Genomic DNA, 16,416 nt, shown 5'->3' with positions numbered 1-16,416 from the left:
TGCAGAGCAGGATTTGCTATTTTTAAGTGCTTTTTTGAGAAACCACCAGGGGCAGGGGGAATATGCAAGTATAAAACATTTCATTGCAATATGCATTTTCTCCCTGAGGCAGTACAGGCCCATTGGTATTTCGCATCAACTTCAAGCGGCATTCACCACACTTCCACCAAACAAGGGATCCCAGCTACCTCATCGGTTTTCACTGCAGGAGAGACTACAGCGTACACCCGACAGTCACTGCTACCCAAGCTGCGCTGGATTAAGGGAACATACTGCCAAGGAGAAGGCCCCTAAATACTCTCTCACCTTCTCTGCTAAGGAAGATCTAGCTCAGTTAACCCTGATGCTTTCACCAGATGAAAGGTGGTGCAGCAGGAATAAAAATCCCCAGTGCTTTAGGCCTTGAAAATTAAATCCACATTAAACATCATCTAGTAGCCAGTGCCCTGGGGTACTGATCCTGAAACACACATTTTATGCAAGACACTATGCACAGAGATGCTGAGTTAGGTTTTGGATATGAGATAAAATATGCAAGCTTTTGGAATTTCACTTTCCTGGGCTGTGCAACAATTTAATGCACAAGATAAGGGTTCTGCATTGCAGACATTTTTCTTCCTATTAAACATATAATGTATTTGGTCATCAATGTGAAGAGGCTTTATATAAAAGGAAGCTTTAAGAGGAAAATTTTAAGTGTCCTTGATACAAGTTGCACAGAATAGCTGTAGCAACAAAAATGAGGCTGGGTAAAAACAATACTAAAGCCTTATTTAACTCCTGCCTAGTCTAGCTGTCATTTCCCAGAATAATGAAGCCTGCCTTAATGGAAAGCACTTCTGTACACGTACATGCTATCAGGCCAGGAGCGGCTAAGTAAGTCCAAAACAACATTTTGGGAGTAACACACGTGTAAGGAAGAAAGCTATAAACAACAGTTACGGAAGTATGCACTTTAACCAGGACTACAAACATTCCTACATTAACAGAAAACTATTTTATACTGTTAAGGGTTTGATGTAAATGTAGTAGTCTCTAAGCTTCTGCAATATTTCTCAGAGGAAAGACACACACACTCCCCAAATCATAATCAATTAATAGGTACATAAAAGAAAACCGGACAATACCCTTCAGAATTTGTAGTAACCTCTATAATGGTTAGGGCCTATGGGACAACACCAAGTATGCCACCTCTTCTTGAGTAAGCACCAGAGTTTACAAGGTCAGCCATCATCCAAAAGCACCAGCTGAAGTTCCCAGCTGGGGTAAGCCAGCACGCTTCCTCTGAAATCATCTATTCCCATTTCGGCTACTGAGAGGCTGGCCCCTAAAGTCATTTTTGTTTATGTAACTGCAGACAACAGGGGCTCGAGCCCTAATCGTGCTGTGGCCCAAAGCTGCATAAGTTCCCTCAGCCTGAAGCCCTGCACTACCACAGCTCTCTGGAATTTGGGAGCTTTCCAGCAGTACGTTTGCAGCCCAAGCAACAAACCACAATCAGCTTTTGAGGAGTCTTTTTTATTAAGATAAATCCAGCAAAATTCCTAACAGTGGGTACATACAACCAACCTGCCCTTTTAAAAGAAATGTTTGTATTTCATTTAAAAACATGATTACACTTTTATTTATTTCTTTTTTCAAAACTGACAAAATAAAATTACATTTGGGAAACAACAGATTTCCAGCTCTTAGGTTTTTCATGAAAATAGCTCACCTTCTTTATAAAAGCAACCCACAGAACCACTGGAATGTTTAACACGGTTATTTGTTTTGAGACCTCCCCACTTTAAGAAACCATACAACACATACAAGGGAAAAATTAAAGTCTGAAGTCTGTAAGCATGACTTACACAAAAAGGGACACACTGACAGAAGTCAAAAGCTACCACCACTTATTCTTTCCATGTACCATACAAACTATTACAATCACAAAATTTAAAAACAATGAATTTTTTTGTTTTGTTTTGTTTGTTAGGGATTTAATTCCCAAGTAACCGAGATGAAGATGTTCCATAATTAAATTCATGCTAAAAAAACCTGCATTTATAAAATAGTTGATAAAAATATTCCTCTCTGTTAACAATACAGCATGGAGGTACGGATACCAAATGATGGAGATATAGGGCAGGGTTAACATTACTCGGACTTGGCTTCCTTATCATCAGATGCTTCAGCAGCTGGTGCCTATAAAGGTGTTTGGGAAGAATAGAAATATTATTTGTAATGCTAATCGGATTCCAATCTAACAAGCATCAAAGAGAGACTAGTTTGTTAGCACAGACATGGACAACATTTTGTGTACAGACAAGAATGCACAGCTACTACAGAAAACACCCACACAACACCACGTCAGCTGGTAATTCTAAAAATTGTAACACAGTTGAGTATTAATTAATTGTTGAGTTGACCTTGGAATGTTAAAAGCCTCCAAAGAGGCAGAAGTTTATAATGTATTTTACATTAAGATCAATCATACGCTAGGGAAAGTACCAAGTCCTCATCTCCGTAAGCAGCAGAGTATAGGAATTACACATCAAACCGCGATACTCATGTATTGTCCAAACTCTGGGGAAATTGGTTCTCACCTGTTTTCTATAAAAATGTCTGCTATTATTTTTTTAAGTCAACACATCAAAACTCCAAAGCTTCTATCAAAGATCCTTTGAAGTACATTAGCTCCATATTATTTTTTTAGCAAAGAAGCTCCTGAATTAGTTTTAGAAATGAAAGAATAAACGACCCATTAACTGGATAATGATACCCAACTCATGAACAGAGATCACTGTAAATCAAAAGCAACAGAAAACACAACGGGCTAGTCTGTGCCTACAGGGGCAAAGGGTGCCTGTAGCAAATGTTACTCCTCTACTATCAGCAAGAAATCTGCTAGGAAAAGGCCAGCAGAGGCTGACTGAAGCTTGTAGCTAGTCATAGCTCTCAGGTAAGCAGCTGATACAGTAAAAACATGTAAGAAAGAGGCTTGCAGATCAAGAGAAAAGACCCAAGTTCATTTTGCAGATCTCTTGCTGAATTGTTCTGAGGCAAAGAATTGTTTTAAAGAATTGTGTAAAACTTAAAACCAGATTTCTGGCACAGTACCAACCCACGCTGAGCAGCAGAGGCAATCCAGCAGTCCGGACAGGATATGCAAAGTCAGCTCAGGGCTGGATAGCAATCTTACTGAGCTTCACTGTTCCCCAAATACTCTGCATTGCTCTTGTGCCAACCCCGAGAGGGACACTATGATAGCACAGACCACCTGTGGAAGCACTCTACCACAGAGCAGGAGCAAGTTTGAAGGAGAACACTACTCTTTCAGGCTCTCCCTGGGAGCTGCCCTGTGTAGATACTGCAGTCAGTCTGTCTTTACAGGATGGCAGTGACACACACCACCTTCTCACAAGGAGGCCCAAGCGTTAAGCTCCCACAGCTTTATTACCAATACATCTGCGTTTATTCACGTTTACTGTAGCTAAAGTACCTCGTTAGTTTTGGTATCTCCGTTTTCAGAGTGGTTTTCTTCTTTAGCATCCTCTTGTTTAGTTTCATCTTTGCCTTTGGCTCCTTTCTTCCCTTTTGTTGCTGCTTTTTTGTCCTCCTTTTTATCATTTGCTGCCTTTTCTTTCTGTTAAGAATACAGACCGTGATATGGTAAATGCCAGTTTCCACTTCGTACATCTGCAGAAGCACATCCTGAACTCGAAAACCATCTACACAACCTGCTCCTACATACTGAACTTCTATTGACAAAGATGAGATGAAAGTTTCTAAGGAGAAGTGCTTTCTTTCTGTTCTGTCCTGAATGTGCTACTGGGAAGTGCATAATATAAAAGCTGTGGCTGGGGTTAAAAGAATTCCTATTTTAAATAGGCATTCAATTAAATTAGCTAAAAAATGTTAAACTGGCCCATATTTCTGCTGTGCTGCTGAAAGGCGTACCACAGAACAAAAAGAACATGTACAACTAGTGGAAATACCAGAATATTTCAGATGTGCTATTAACGCCTATTTAGAAAACTGTAACAAAGCTATAGTCAAAGGACTTTCCCCCTTCGCTGCCAGAAATATTCCTTACTATAATAAACCACTTGTGTGATAGACAAGTTGGGGGCTCAACAGCATCACTTCAGTAACAACGAGAACTTTGCATTTATTATTTAGGCTCAGTTTCTTATACGTGGACCAGGCTAAATCAAAGCACCACTTGATGCTACAACTTCTGTAGTAACAGTTTTCTATATGGGAAGGTCAGATCCCAACCCCAATACAGTAACAAACATGACTCTCGTTAGTTTTACTTCTGAGGATCTGCCTCTTGCTGCTAATAAGTAAATGCACCAAGCAGACTAGCTTAGCTCCTTGCTTGATTAACCTAGTTCCAACAGAGGAACCATAAATACCTGCAAAATTACTCCTCACAGGTAAGTGAAGATAAACAGATAAATTCTGAAGATATATATCTCTCTCTCCTCTCAGAAGATGGAGTTGTCTCAGTGACTGGAAGTTACAAAAAGTATACTTTCTTACTTCAGCACCTTGCTTATTAATGTATAAAATTAATTCACATTAAAAATGAGCTGCTTGCTAAAGGTAAACCTAGATTCAGAGTATAAGGGGCAAAGTCACCTGATTCTTCAATGATACTGATGCTTAAAAATTCACCAATTCCTATCATAACGCAGAAAATTAAAGACAGGAACTTAGTAGCACTCAAATGGTTGAAGGTTTTTCCTCTCTGACCTCCCACTCCCCAGCCTGACCTTGCTGAGGGGTTTCAGCCCACCTGGGAAACTCTACTATGATACAGTTAGAAGGCCCCTTCTCCTGGGCTGTGCCCACCCTCAACAAACCTCTCCTCCTCTCTGGGGACTGAATTAGCAGTGACATGTAGTGGCTTCTTCCAAGAGATGTGTCACCAGAGGAGGAAAGAGTATGCCTCCACTCACTCTTTCCCCCTCTGCTGGCTGAACAGTCCTCCCAACTTTCAAGAGGCAGGAAAAAGATCACAGTACTGTCAGCAGCCAAGTATTCTGGTACCGCTTGGCAGTAAGGTTATAATTGCACTGCTACTATGGTACTGGTTTGCTCTCTGTCACTAGAACAGACCTCACCAGACCTCTGAAACATACGTAAGTAGTCCACAGTGAAGGGTTCCTCCAGCAGCACCAGCAAGCTCCAAACTCACAAGCCCAGGTGTGTCAGTCACTTGCCCTTCCAATGTAAACCATGAAGGATATTTACAGACTTGGGGTTGTTTGAAGGACGGTATCTTTCCCTTTACCCCATTTGAAAAAGACAAGAAAATATTAATGGAGCTAAAACTGTAATTCTCTGTAGCCCACTCTTCACTGGTAAAGCTCCTCTGAAGAAAGCATTTGAGGAGAATCCACAGAAACTGGCTTCCATGACTGGACTGACCAAAGAGAAAGTGTGTCATAGCAAAGGACTGTGAGCAGGAACCCAGGACCTCTGCTCTATTCTAAGATCTGCGGCTTCTGGGGACAAGCTAGTGGCTATCCTGTTAAGGGATCAAGCCCACTTCCACAACCATGCGAGCCCAGGAAAAAAAATACCCAAGGAGACATTGTTATATTTCAGTTTCCAAGGTTCTTCCATCCTCTCAGCTGGTTCTGAGCTAATACCATTACATTAATTTTCCTGAGTGACTTTTCTATACAGATGGCAACATCAATTCAGTAATAAGGTCATGTGTTTTATAAATAAGTGATAAAACTTTTTTCCAGGCTCTATGTTTTCCACTATGTCTAAGTTTAAAAGGTGAAATCTATTCTTACACACAAAGAAACATTCAAAGAATCTGAAAGTTTTAAAGTTAAGCATTTGGGGGAAACAAGAATTAAAGATGCCTGCACAATTCTTATTACATCCCCTTTTGCAGAGATATTGATCCAATATTAGAAGCTCTGGAGATCCAAAAAGGCAACTCAAATATCCTGGTTTCAAACCAGCATCTTAGAAGCAAGAGGACCATACCCTTCCAACAGGGGGGCAACGTGTGGGGCAATGACCAAGGCACCACTCCTGGCAGAACTGAACAGTCTTTGATCCCAGAGGGAGACTGCACCATATAGCTTGCACAGGGAACTGTCAAACAAAGTCCTGACAGTCACCTACAGTCCTTAACTTTTGAATGCATATTTTCACAACTTTTAAGATGCGGTTAACACAGCTTTTGTGTATAAACCCTGAGATGTTTCCATATAACTAAAAAAGCAAACTTGGAAAAAAAAGAAAATACCAACAACATGCATTGTATGCCACTGCACTGACCTCTGCATGGTTCATCAGCAGAGGCAGAACCCAAGACTTTTAGATGCCCAAGCCGCTCTCTGCCACTTGGGCTGGAAGAGCAAACACCAGTGGCAGGGGCCCTCCTCTTCCCTAGGGATGAGCCACTACAGGGAGATGCAATCCAGACTGTGTGCCAGCTGCTTGCTCACACCACAGGAACGCAGAGCAGCAGGGCTCCTAGGTTCCCCTGCCACTCCTGAATGAGATCTAGAAATCCAGCTGCACAACCAAGACATAAATGTGAAAAAACTTGCTCTGCACACCACTGCCATTAAAGAGCTGAGATGCCGGGTCCCCAAAATGACAAGCAGGGTTCTTCTTCTTGTCCATTTCTCCTATCTCTGTTGCTCCACATAGCAGGACTTGGGAGGTAGAATGGTTTTCATCATCTGGAAGTCTACTGTGCCATATGCAATTGCAGGGCCTTTTAAATGTACAGAAAAGAGCTGCAGGTTCCCAGCCTGTCATCCCCCGCATCTCTCACACTTCTGCTTTGCCCATATGACTGTCCAAAACCACAACAGAAAATGTATGATAGGAACAGGTTAAAAAGAACGCTAAAGTTTTGTTGTTGGAATTTTTTTTCCAGCTGCAAAGTCCTCATAAGATCTGAATATTTACAGATAGAAAAAAGCACTGCAAACTGACCACTGGGGAAGTTTGTGACAGGAAGGGGGTACAAAGAAATACTCATGGATTGCAGAACTGTCCCCTTTTGAATTTCAAATTGTAGCTCCAAAACAACAATGAGCTTTAGATTCTTTTTTAAGTATACTGTCAGATATGCCAATATTTTTGACATTTCCAAAATTATCTGGCTTAAGGTAACGGGTATGTAGAACTTTACCCCCAGCAATTAAAATTGTATAAATTGATAACTAACTGACAAGAGTGCGTTTGAATAAAAACATTGTAAGAAACTGTAATTAAAAGCACGATTTTCAATGCCTTCTCTAATTGACCCTCTGTTCTCTATTCAAAGCATTGTTTTCCCAACAATGCACTATATGAAAGTTCAGAATGGCCTTGCAAGGCAAGCAGTAAAGCCTCACCACAACCAATCTGTTCAGTTTACGACATTCCTTCACTAGGAATTGGATAAAATTATCTTTACATCCTTCACATTCTTTCAACTCATGAAATCCAATCTTAAATCTTTAAAGAAAATAATGAAAAAACAAAATGAGCAATTGTGGATCTTTTTTCCCCCCCTATAAACACCTTGAGAACAAGAAGCATAACTTCAGTTCAAGAGATCTCGAGCACTTACCTTAGGTGCTGCTTTTTTGGGCTTTGGCTCCGGTTTAGGCGGAGCAGGTTTCTGTACAAAACACACATAAGAAAGAGTGAGACAAATGCTATATATGTTTTAGTAACACGTTAGTAACTTTCGAAAACTGTTCAAACAGAAAATAATTTAGAGCTGTCTGCTTCATTCTGTAGTATAGAGGAGTAACTGCCAGAGGCAGATCAGTATGCTTCGTTATCCAAATCCACATCTCCTCATGTATGTTACGGTGGCTTTCGTGCAGATGCTGACAGGAGCAGTAAGTGGACCATTACTGTGTCTGGGTGCTACTGTCTGCTGTCAAGGCAAACGCGTGTAAAAAATGAAAGGTGTTAACATCTGGACATAATTCTAAGTATGAACACACATCTTAGCTTTCACTAAAATTAAGTACTTTCTTTTTTAAATAGCAACCATTATCCATTTGGCATGTCTAAGATGGCTTAAAAAAGGGCTGGGTGCACTAACCATCTGTAGAAAAGGATGCCAAGAGCCTGTTTAAGGCTGTGGCCTTGGGCTGAACCCTACCGCTTGACACAGATTTACACCCTCTAGGTCTCAGTTTACCCAGCAATTGGGCCCACAAAATCAATGGGCAAATTACAAGTATAGAGCAGGCACTCTATAGAGCTATGAGCAGGAATGTGGATGGAGAAGACCTACAAAGAACAAATGCATCTTGACATCGATATTCCTTGACTCTGGGCGCTCATGCCTCCAGACTGAATGTTAACTAACAAAGATGGTTACACCTCACGTGAAACGTCTAAAAGTAAGACTGTAACATGTTGATACTCATGGACTGGAAACACAGAATAGTAGGAATTTTACTTTTGAACACTGCAATATTCTAACCATGCCTTTCACAGTGCCAGTGGGAAAAAAACACAGTTTCTCTGTAACTGTCCCTTAGAACTTAGCATTCCACGTGATGCAATATTAAGAAAGTAAATAAAGATACTTACAGCGGATAGTCTAGCTGACCTTCTCTTTGGCTGCATAAAGAAAGATGTGTCACTAACATTCAGAAAGCATATAAAGCAGTGCTTTCTCAGAACTGCAACCCAGAATAATAACAAAGCACACTACGTCACGAAGCCCCATACAAAGGGGATTTATGAAATTATGGACATTATGGTGATGATCTCCCAAAAGCACAGCTTAGTTCAATCATTCTCACTCTATGCAGCTGCCCGTTTACCGCAGTGAGGCAGTAAGTGATGAAGTTTCTTTACTTGCAGGTGTCGTGCCATTAAGGCTCTGTCACTGAGCCACTGCCCATAAAGCTGAAGGGGACATGTTCCTGTTCGAGCCAATGGCCTCAGCCCAGCGGAGCTACTGGCTGCAGCCAAGACACCCAGTGCCCACCTCAGGTGACAGGCCAAGGAATGAGCCCGGGCACCCCGAACCCAGGCACAGGGCCCGCGCCCGCACCCACCCTGGGGGAACTTGTAATTTCTGTGGAGCACCACAGAAGTTCTTGGAGGAGCGGGGACGGGCAACCAAAGAAGCAGCTCCTACCTCCTCCTTTGCCTCGCCTTCAGCTGGAGCCTGCAAGGAAAGCCAGAGACTGAGGTGAGAGGGTGGCGCCATCCCCTGCACTCGGCTCCTCAGAGCCCTGAGGGGAACCCAAGGGCCTGAGGGGAACCCCAGCATCCCCCGCAGGGCTAAACCGTCTCCCGGGGGGGCTAAAAACAGGAAGGTCGATGGCGGCGACCGATCGTCTGTGTGTGTGTCTGTGTGTCCCCTCCCGCCTCCCTCAATCTCCTCACGGACTGCAACTCCCACAATGCCCCGGGGCCGCCGGGCCTACGTCAGCACGCCCAGGCGTCCCCGCGTTTAAAAAGTTCCCGCCAAATTACCTGCCATAACAAGGTCGTCGCCAGCCCCGCGCAAGGACAATGCCGGCGGCCTGGCCCACGCCCCCCACGCTATCGCCCGGGGGGCTTCGGCCTGGCCCCGGAGACCCCCGGCCCTGCCGCGGTGGGGCCGGGGGTCTCCGGGGCCAGGCCGAAGCGCCCCGGGCGAGCCGGGCGGGGGGGGACGCGGCGGGTGGGGGCGGCCGCCGGCTCCTCCTTCTCCTCAGCGGCGGGGCGCCGGCAGCGCGGCCCCGCCGAGCCCTGAGGGCCTCAGGGGCGGCCCGTGGGGCCCGGCTGGCAGTGGCGGGGCCGGGCCGGGCGGCGGGGCTGGGGAGCTTGGAGATGGGGGGGGGGGCGTCGGGGTTGGTAGAGGCGGGGTGGGTGGGTGAGGAAGGAGGGGGGGGTGCGCGGTGGGGCCCGTCGAGCTATAAAGTTACTAATTATGGTGGTGAATCCCTTCCCCGCTTTCCTTCAAGGACAGTTTCAAATTCTGCGCCGCCTAATGGCTCCAAATTACCATTGCACAACCATCTGGTATGACAAGAAGTGGGAGGAAAAAAAAAAAAAAAAAAAAAAAAAGGAGAACAAAGGCAAACGCAGGAGAAAGAGGCACCGTTTAGACCCAAATCCTCCCGGGGAATGGCCCGATCCGCCCTAAAATGCTGCCGGAGGTGGCCGGGGGTGCTGGGGCCGTTCGGCGGCGGGGTTTTGGGCGCTGGGCGAGCGGCAGAGCCCTCCGTGCCTAGCGCTGCCTGCCTGTGTTCTCCATAGGGGCAGCAGCAGCACTATGGCTGTTTGTAATCCAGCATGGAGACACTGCTCAGCCTTCTCCTTGCAAACAAAACAGCCCAAAGTGAACTCACAGGCTTCCCCTGCCCGCGCCAAGCGGCCCCGACACACGCCCTAGCCCTCTCCCTCCAGTCCCAGCTCCGCTTTAGGATATCCACAAAAAATTAAAAATGCAAAAACTCCACATAGGCACACACACACGCGCGCGCGCGAAAATTTACAGGTAATTTTGCAAATCGCTGTTTTAATCTCTCCCCTTCGTTCCCCATCTGTCTCCCCTAATCTTTTTTTTTTTTTTTTTGTACTTACCTTTCTTTTGGGCATAGTTGCACCTTAATAGTTGATTGCAAAATATATAGATAGAGAGAGATATAAAAAATAAACGTAACCACCAAAAAACTGTTTCAACCGTTCTGCCAAATTGCAAAAAAAAAAAAAAAAAAAAAAAGAGATGTATAAAGGACCAAGAGTTAATTGCAGCACAAACTGAACAAAAAAAAATCCCCCCCTCTTTTATTGCAAACAGTAAAATACACCAACACGCAACCAAACTGCATGAATGGGGAGCGCGAGATGGGCCCAGCCGCCGAGTGACGGCCGCGGTGGCCAATGGGAGCGCGGGCAGCGGCCCGAGAGGCGGGGCGGGGGCGGGGGGCGGGGCGGCGGCCGTAGCGCGAGAGACGCTCGCAGGCGGAGGGACGGCGGCCCTACGCTGTCTGCGCAGCGGAGCCGGCCTAAAGCGCGCGGTGAATACGGCGCCGCCGCCGCGGCGGGGAGGGCGCCGGCAGCGGCCCCAACGCGGCCCGCGGCGGCCGGGCGCGCTGGCGGGCGTGGGGGGTCAGCCTCCGGCCCGCCGCCTCCCCACGCCGCCGCCTCTCCTCAGCGCCTCGGCGCTCTGCCGCCTCCTGCCCCGGCGGCCACGGCTCGCCCCCCGCTCCCCCGCCTGCCTCCCCCTCGTTCCCCCAGAGGCCGGGAAAGAAACTTCCACGAAAGTTACCACAGGCCGCAGGACGACAACATGGCGGCGGCGGCTCCGGCCCTCCCGCCGCGCCCGGCTGCGGGGGGCCGCCATGCCGCGGGGCCCTGAGGCCTGGCGGCACAGGCCGGGCCCGGGGCGGGAGCGGGGAGCGCAGCCGGCCGGCAGCCGCCGCCTCCCGCCTTTGCGGTACCTGTTGGCGGGGCCGTCGCGGCCCCGCGTTAGCCCGGCCGGCGGCCTTTGTGCGGGGGGCCCAGGGCCCTGCGGCGGCCTCTCGGCCCGTTCCGCCTCGGCTGCGGCGGCCGAGAGCGCACCCCAGGCCGGAGCTGGCGTTTGGGGGTAGGCCCTGAGGTGCCAGTCTGGGCCTTCTGCGCGGGGACAGGAAAACTGGCTCCCTTTTCCATCATAACCGGCTGCAGCCTCTGCCAGACCTTCCACCACCTCTGTTTCTTAGGGGAAAGCACAGGGCATTCACTAATACCGCCTTTAGGACCAAAGCAACTGAGGCTGGAGAAGCAGGAGCTGCCACTGTGAGGTGTGCCTGTTCCTGCCAAAAGCTAGTCACATCTCTAAAAATCTACAATGAAGGAGATTTGGCAGGCTTCATCAGCTCTCAACTGTCCTTAAAACCACTAAGTTTTCCCCAGCATCTAAACAGAACTTCAGTTGTGAATTTAAGAGTTCCTTTGCCCAGTGTCTAGCAGACAGAACAATTAGTAAGCATCGATTTACACTAACATTTTAGATGCTGCATCATTTCACATAATACTACCATAGTCTCCCACAAACTTCCTTCTTCTAGACTAAACAAATTCCCATAGATCTTACAATCTCATAGGCCATGTTTTCTAAACCTTTTATCATTCTTAGGCTGCCTCGGACTCTCTTCAACTTTGCATTCTTCCCTACATCTATATCCAATAATCAGGTTAATTAGGTAACCTGTCTGAGTGGCATTTGCTGAGTTTGCAATAGCATCACCATGTTGGTTCAGATTCTTCTTCTGATCCCCTGTAATCCCCGGATCCCTTTCAGTGCTTCTCCCTGAACAGCTGTTCCCCCTCTTCTTGACAGACTCATGGTGACTTTTTGATTTGTCACTTTTTACATTACCTCATTCTCAAAGTGCTTATATGTCAATAGTTTATTAGCTCCCTGGACTTTGGAATTAAGCCAAGAAGTTTTCTGTCCACAGGTCTGCCTCTCTTCTCCTTCCTCTGGTCAACATAGAGCCATCAAATTACATGATTTTCTCTGTTGATGCGGACCAATTATTCAAAAATGCCTATGACTGGCCTAAGTACCAGGGAGTGCGTTTTGCAGGCACTGCCAACCCCCATGTAACCTCACAGGCAAATACAATTTAGTCTGTCTTTTCTTGCTGCTACCTGTTGCTGTCATCTTCCTGAAAAGGCTGTGTTTAGTAATGGGTGGCTTTATATGAAGGCTGAAGCAAAAACACACAGCTTTTTTGTATGCGCATTTTCCTTTATTTGTTCTCCTTTTCTGTCAGTAATAAGATTTTCTTTTGTTTTGTTCTTACTTCCAATGTGTATAAATAGAACATGCTCCTGCATCAATGGGTTTCTTTCTCTTACTACCTATTAATCATGCCACCGTCAAGTTCTCCTGTATTAATCAAGATTTTAAATAATGTTTCCAACAGTTTTCTCCCATCTTCTGAGAACGAAAACTTGTCTGCAACACACTTCAGGAGCTCTTGGTCTTCTTTCAAGAGTCTGTGTCTAACAGCAGAAGTTCTCCATTACCAACAAGGTTTGTGCTTAGTTGCATTTGTCAGTTGCCTTGAGGGTTTTTGCCTGTCTCCTTGCAGTTACTGTTTTGTTCTTTCTGTATTCAGAGAGAAGTCTTTGTACCTTTCTGGAAGAGGAACAGGAATTTGTTGAAGAGTCTGTCAATGTCTGCTCCTGAGCAACTTGCATGACAAGCAATTTGTTTGAAAGCTTGGATCAAAATGCATGCTGCAAATTAAGCACAGATTTAAAATTTGCTACTAATTTTTGCATTATATTTGCTATGCCTTCTTTTTCCCCTGCATATTTTTTCAAATGTTTTGACTTTTCTAAAAATGTTCATTAAACCACAAACTGAACTAAATAATTGTTCGTTAGAAGACCACTTCCCTCTGAACAGACAGGATAAACTGCTGTGAGATACTGTTATGTTGAAAGTATAAATGGCTGCTACTATGCAGACCTCTAGAAAATTACAGACCTGGTTGTAGCCTATGGATATTCTAAACACCCTTCCTTCAGGCCAAGTGAAAAGTGCAATTATATTTAATTTTATATTTAATTCCTTTATGCAATAGTAACTGGAAAGAATAGGAAGTCACCTATCAAATCAATGGGGATGATGACACGTTAGAATGGCATGGACCGATATACCTAATCTGGCACATAGACTGCTGGTACAAAACTAACCAGCTAAACTTTTTTGTTAAATTAGGCCTAGGAGAATAAGTTTATTCTGGAGCATTAGTTTGTACCATGTGACCTTTTTTTTTTTGCCTTTTTGTCAAATGGGTTGGTTTTATTCAGTACAAAAAGACCTAAACCTGAATTTATGATATCATATCACTGGATTACATAGAGAGTAAATCAAAGCAACAAGCCAGAAATCTTTTTGTGCTATTTCTGTGAGAAAACTTCATGCTAAAATTTGAATTCTGCTTCTGCAAGCATCCGTATTCAAACCAGGTTGTTGACTCCAGAGGTAAAAAACATCCAGTCTACAAGCAGAAACATATGACTTCTGTCAAAACAAAACTAGCATTCTGAATATGGCCCACACTAAACTTACAGAACAATGCTCAAATGCTGAGAAACTTTTAGAAAAATGGGAAATTGCAGACAACCTAAGTACAAGAACAAACTTTCAGACTGAAACTGTCACAAGTCAGTTTAGGTTTTTTCCCCTTATCTTTGCAAAACATGGCAAGACTCAGTCAACTCGATGTTGATGCCCCAGTGGTTGGACTCCTGGTTGCTCTGTGTGCATTAACCAGCCATCCCAGAGATCTACATCTCTCCAGCATCCTCCATGGTGCTGTTAACCACAGCTGAAATGTTGGATGGTTTTCAAGATGTTTGCTGGTTCACAATATCTCATATAGATATTCCCACTGTTGCCCAAGTCAGGAATGTCCTGCAGAGGAGGAGAGCCTGTTCCTGATATCAGAGAAGATCTGTAGTACTTGATCAATGTTTTCCTACGTTTTCTTCTTGAACTGAAGCAGATCAAAATATTGCTGAATAAAGTCAAAATATACCAAAGTCACACTTGGGTGACTGACGTCTGGCCTTCCCCAAACAGGCAGTTAGTTAGATAGATGTTGCTTTCCCGTTCCTTTGTGCTAAAATTCACGTAGGCTTTGAACATCAGGAGATTCCTTTCCACCATGGGATCTCAGCAGGCTTGCAGCTCTCACAGTCATGCTGCTCAGACCTCGAGGCATTTCATTCCCTGATTCACTTGTCTCTAATGCGTAAAGACTTGGCCTTACTGGAGGTACAGCGGTTACACCATTCCTCACCACTGCTCTCTCTGGGATCAGAGGGGTGGATGAGGTGCACCCGCGGGTGCTGGTGGCGTGGCTGAAGGCATGGCGAGGCTGCCCTCGCTACCTTGCCGAAGTCTGCTATGACAGCTTCTGTTAGAAGCAAGCAAGCACGACACGGGCTTTGGACACATTCAGCTCTCAGCCGCGCCCCTCTAGCTGTGCAACAGCTCCGTAGTCCCGAGTTCAGGGCAATTAGGGTTCTGTATGTGATCATAGTCATGCCACATATGACAAATAACATTAATACATGCATTGTTCTGTGGCAAAATACTGCAAAACACGTTTTCCTGTGATGTACCTGGCATTTAAAGTGTCCGTTAGCCTTTTTTTATATAACTATTGGGATGAGTGGGTTATTGATCTATAGAAGATGTTTGTGCTTGGTTAATTTTATAGTTTGTCCTGGGTAATTTTATGGTTTGTCCTGGGTAAAAATTGATTTATGTGTCAAATTCAGTATTGACTGCAATGAAACATTTAGTGTTTAATTTAATCTGGGAACATGAGGGTGTTAACTCTGTTGGTTGTCTTAGGATTCTCATTGAGGCCGTTTTCTTTTCCTCATCTTTACTTTGGTAAAGCCTTTGGCTTAGCTACAGCTTCCTGCCTAGTCCCCGACAGTAAAGGGGTTGACTGCAAGCACCAAAATAAACGTGGACTTTTATTACACACAAAATACAGATAAGAAGACATTTCAGTCCATCGCAGTCAGACAAGCTGACCGTCAACAGCAAATTTGTATTATCATTATTTCTCTTCTCCAGTTTTGGTTCTTTATGTGAAGATGTACTTTGGAAAAGCAGTCAAATCTAAGACTACTACTAAAATGAAGCCAGAAAAAGCACAAAAGCAAAAGCAGTAGTTTCATCAGCTGATCAGTTGCCAATGCTGTCTTTTATTTGCCTTTTACCTCACAATTCTCACACAGCATGCACTGCTCTACAGGTTTCTTAACGCATAATGACTACCATTAATGGTACAATTATCTTTCTCTCAAAAAATACAAGGTTATGGTAGCGCAGGTGAGAGGAGAAAGGCTAGTCTGAAGGGTGGCAGGAGTCATGCATGTGGGCGAAGTGTTGCCAGTGCCTGACCTTGCATGAAGCACTGAATGGAAGCCTGTCCCCAAAACTGCCTGGAATTATGCTCAGGAGCAGGGTCTGAGGGATATGCCTTTACTGCAAGATGACACAGTGGCAAAAAATGCAAATTTCATACTGAGATATGTAAATAATATAATAGGCAAAACAAGAATGACGTCCAGGGAGCTACAGGCAGGATTCATCTATGCAAAAGCAGATGCTTACGTTTGAGTTCAGTGGCTGGACTCCCTCTACAGCTGGCAGAGCAAAGCAGGCACCTTTGGCGTCTGGCACACCCCACTGTAGGACAGACGTTCAGCCTGGCATAATAAACCAGAAAATACATTTCCTCGCCTAACACAAGGGAGATTATTAACAGGTTTGGTGACTTCTCAACATAGAAATAAGTGGAAAAGTCCACTACCCTCATGACACAGGGTTAACTCCAGCTAACTTAGTAGAGATGATGAAGACGAGGGAGGCAGCAAGGGCAGAAAACACAACTGCAATGGGAAATGTCCAGTGCC

General features: G+C 45.0%; 1 protein-coding gene across 1 annotated transcript; it reads right to left on the bottom strand.

Moving 5' to 3' along the window:
- Positions 1 to 1,497: 1,497 nt before the first annotated feature.
- On the bottom strand, positions 1,498 to 10,796 carry HMGN5 (high mobility group nucleosome binding domain 5). Its single transcript, XM_037408281.1, has 6 exons — positions 10,558 to 10,796; positions 9,122 to 9,151; positions 8,566 to 8,595; positions 7,583 to 7,633; positions 3,482 to 3,625; positions 1,498 to 2,184 (listed from the first exon to the last, which is right to left on the bottom strand). Exons 1-6 carry the CDS (start codon positions 10,570 to 10,572, stop codon positions 2,137 to 2,139), a joined length of 318 nt encoding a protein of 105 aa, XP_037264178.1. The 5' UTR covers positions 10,573 to 10,796; the 3' UTR covers positions 1,498 to 2,136.
- Between the last annotated feature and the right edge of the window lie 5,620 nt (positions 10,797 to 16,416).

The sequence above is a fragment of the Falco rusticolus genome, chromosome 14 (assembly GCF_015220075.1).
Source record: "Falco rusticolus isolate bFalRus1 chromosome 14, bFalRus1.pri, whole genome shotgun sequence".
Classification (NCBI taxonomy): domain Eukaryota; kingdom Metazoa; phylum Chordata; class Aves; order Falconiformes; family Falconidae; genus Falco; species Falco rusticolus.
Note: the sequence above shows the minus strand (reverse complement) of the source record. Positions and strands in the feature narration are given on the sequence as shown.

What these genes read in the sequence shown, in the direction of transcription:
- HMGN5 (XM_037408281.1), bottom strand. An exon ending in GGTCAGCTAGACTATCCGCT is followed by an intron (nt 7,634 to 8,565) that starts GTAAGTATCTTT and finishes TGTTTTGTACAG; the next exon opens with AAACCTGCTCCGCCTAAACC. An exon ending in CCAAAAAAGCAGCACCTAAG is followed by an intron (nt 3,626 to 7,582) that starts GTAAGTGCTCGA and finishes TATTCTTAACAG; the next exon opens with AAAGAAAAGGCAGCAAATGA.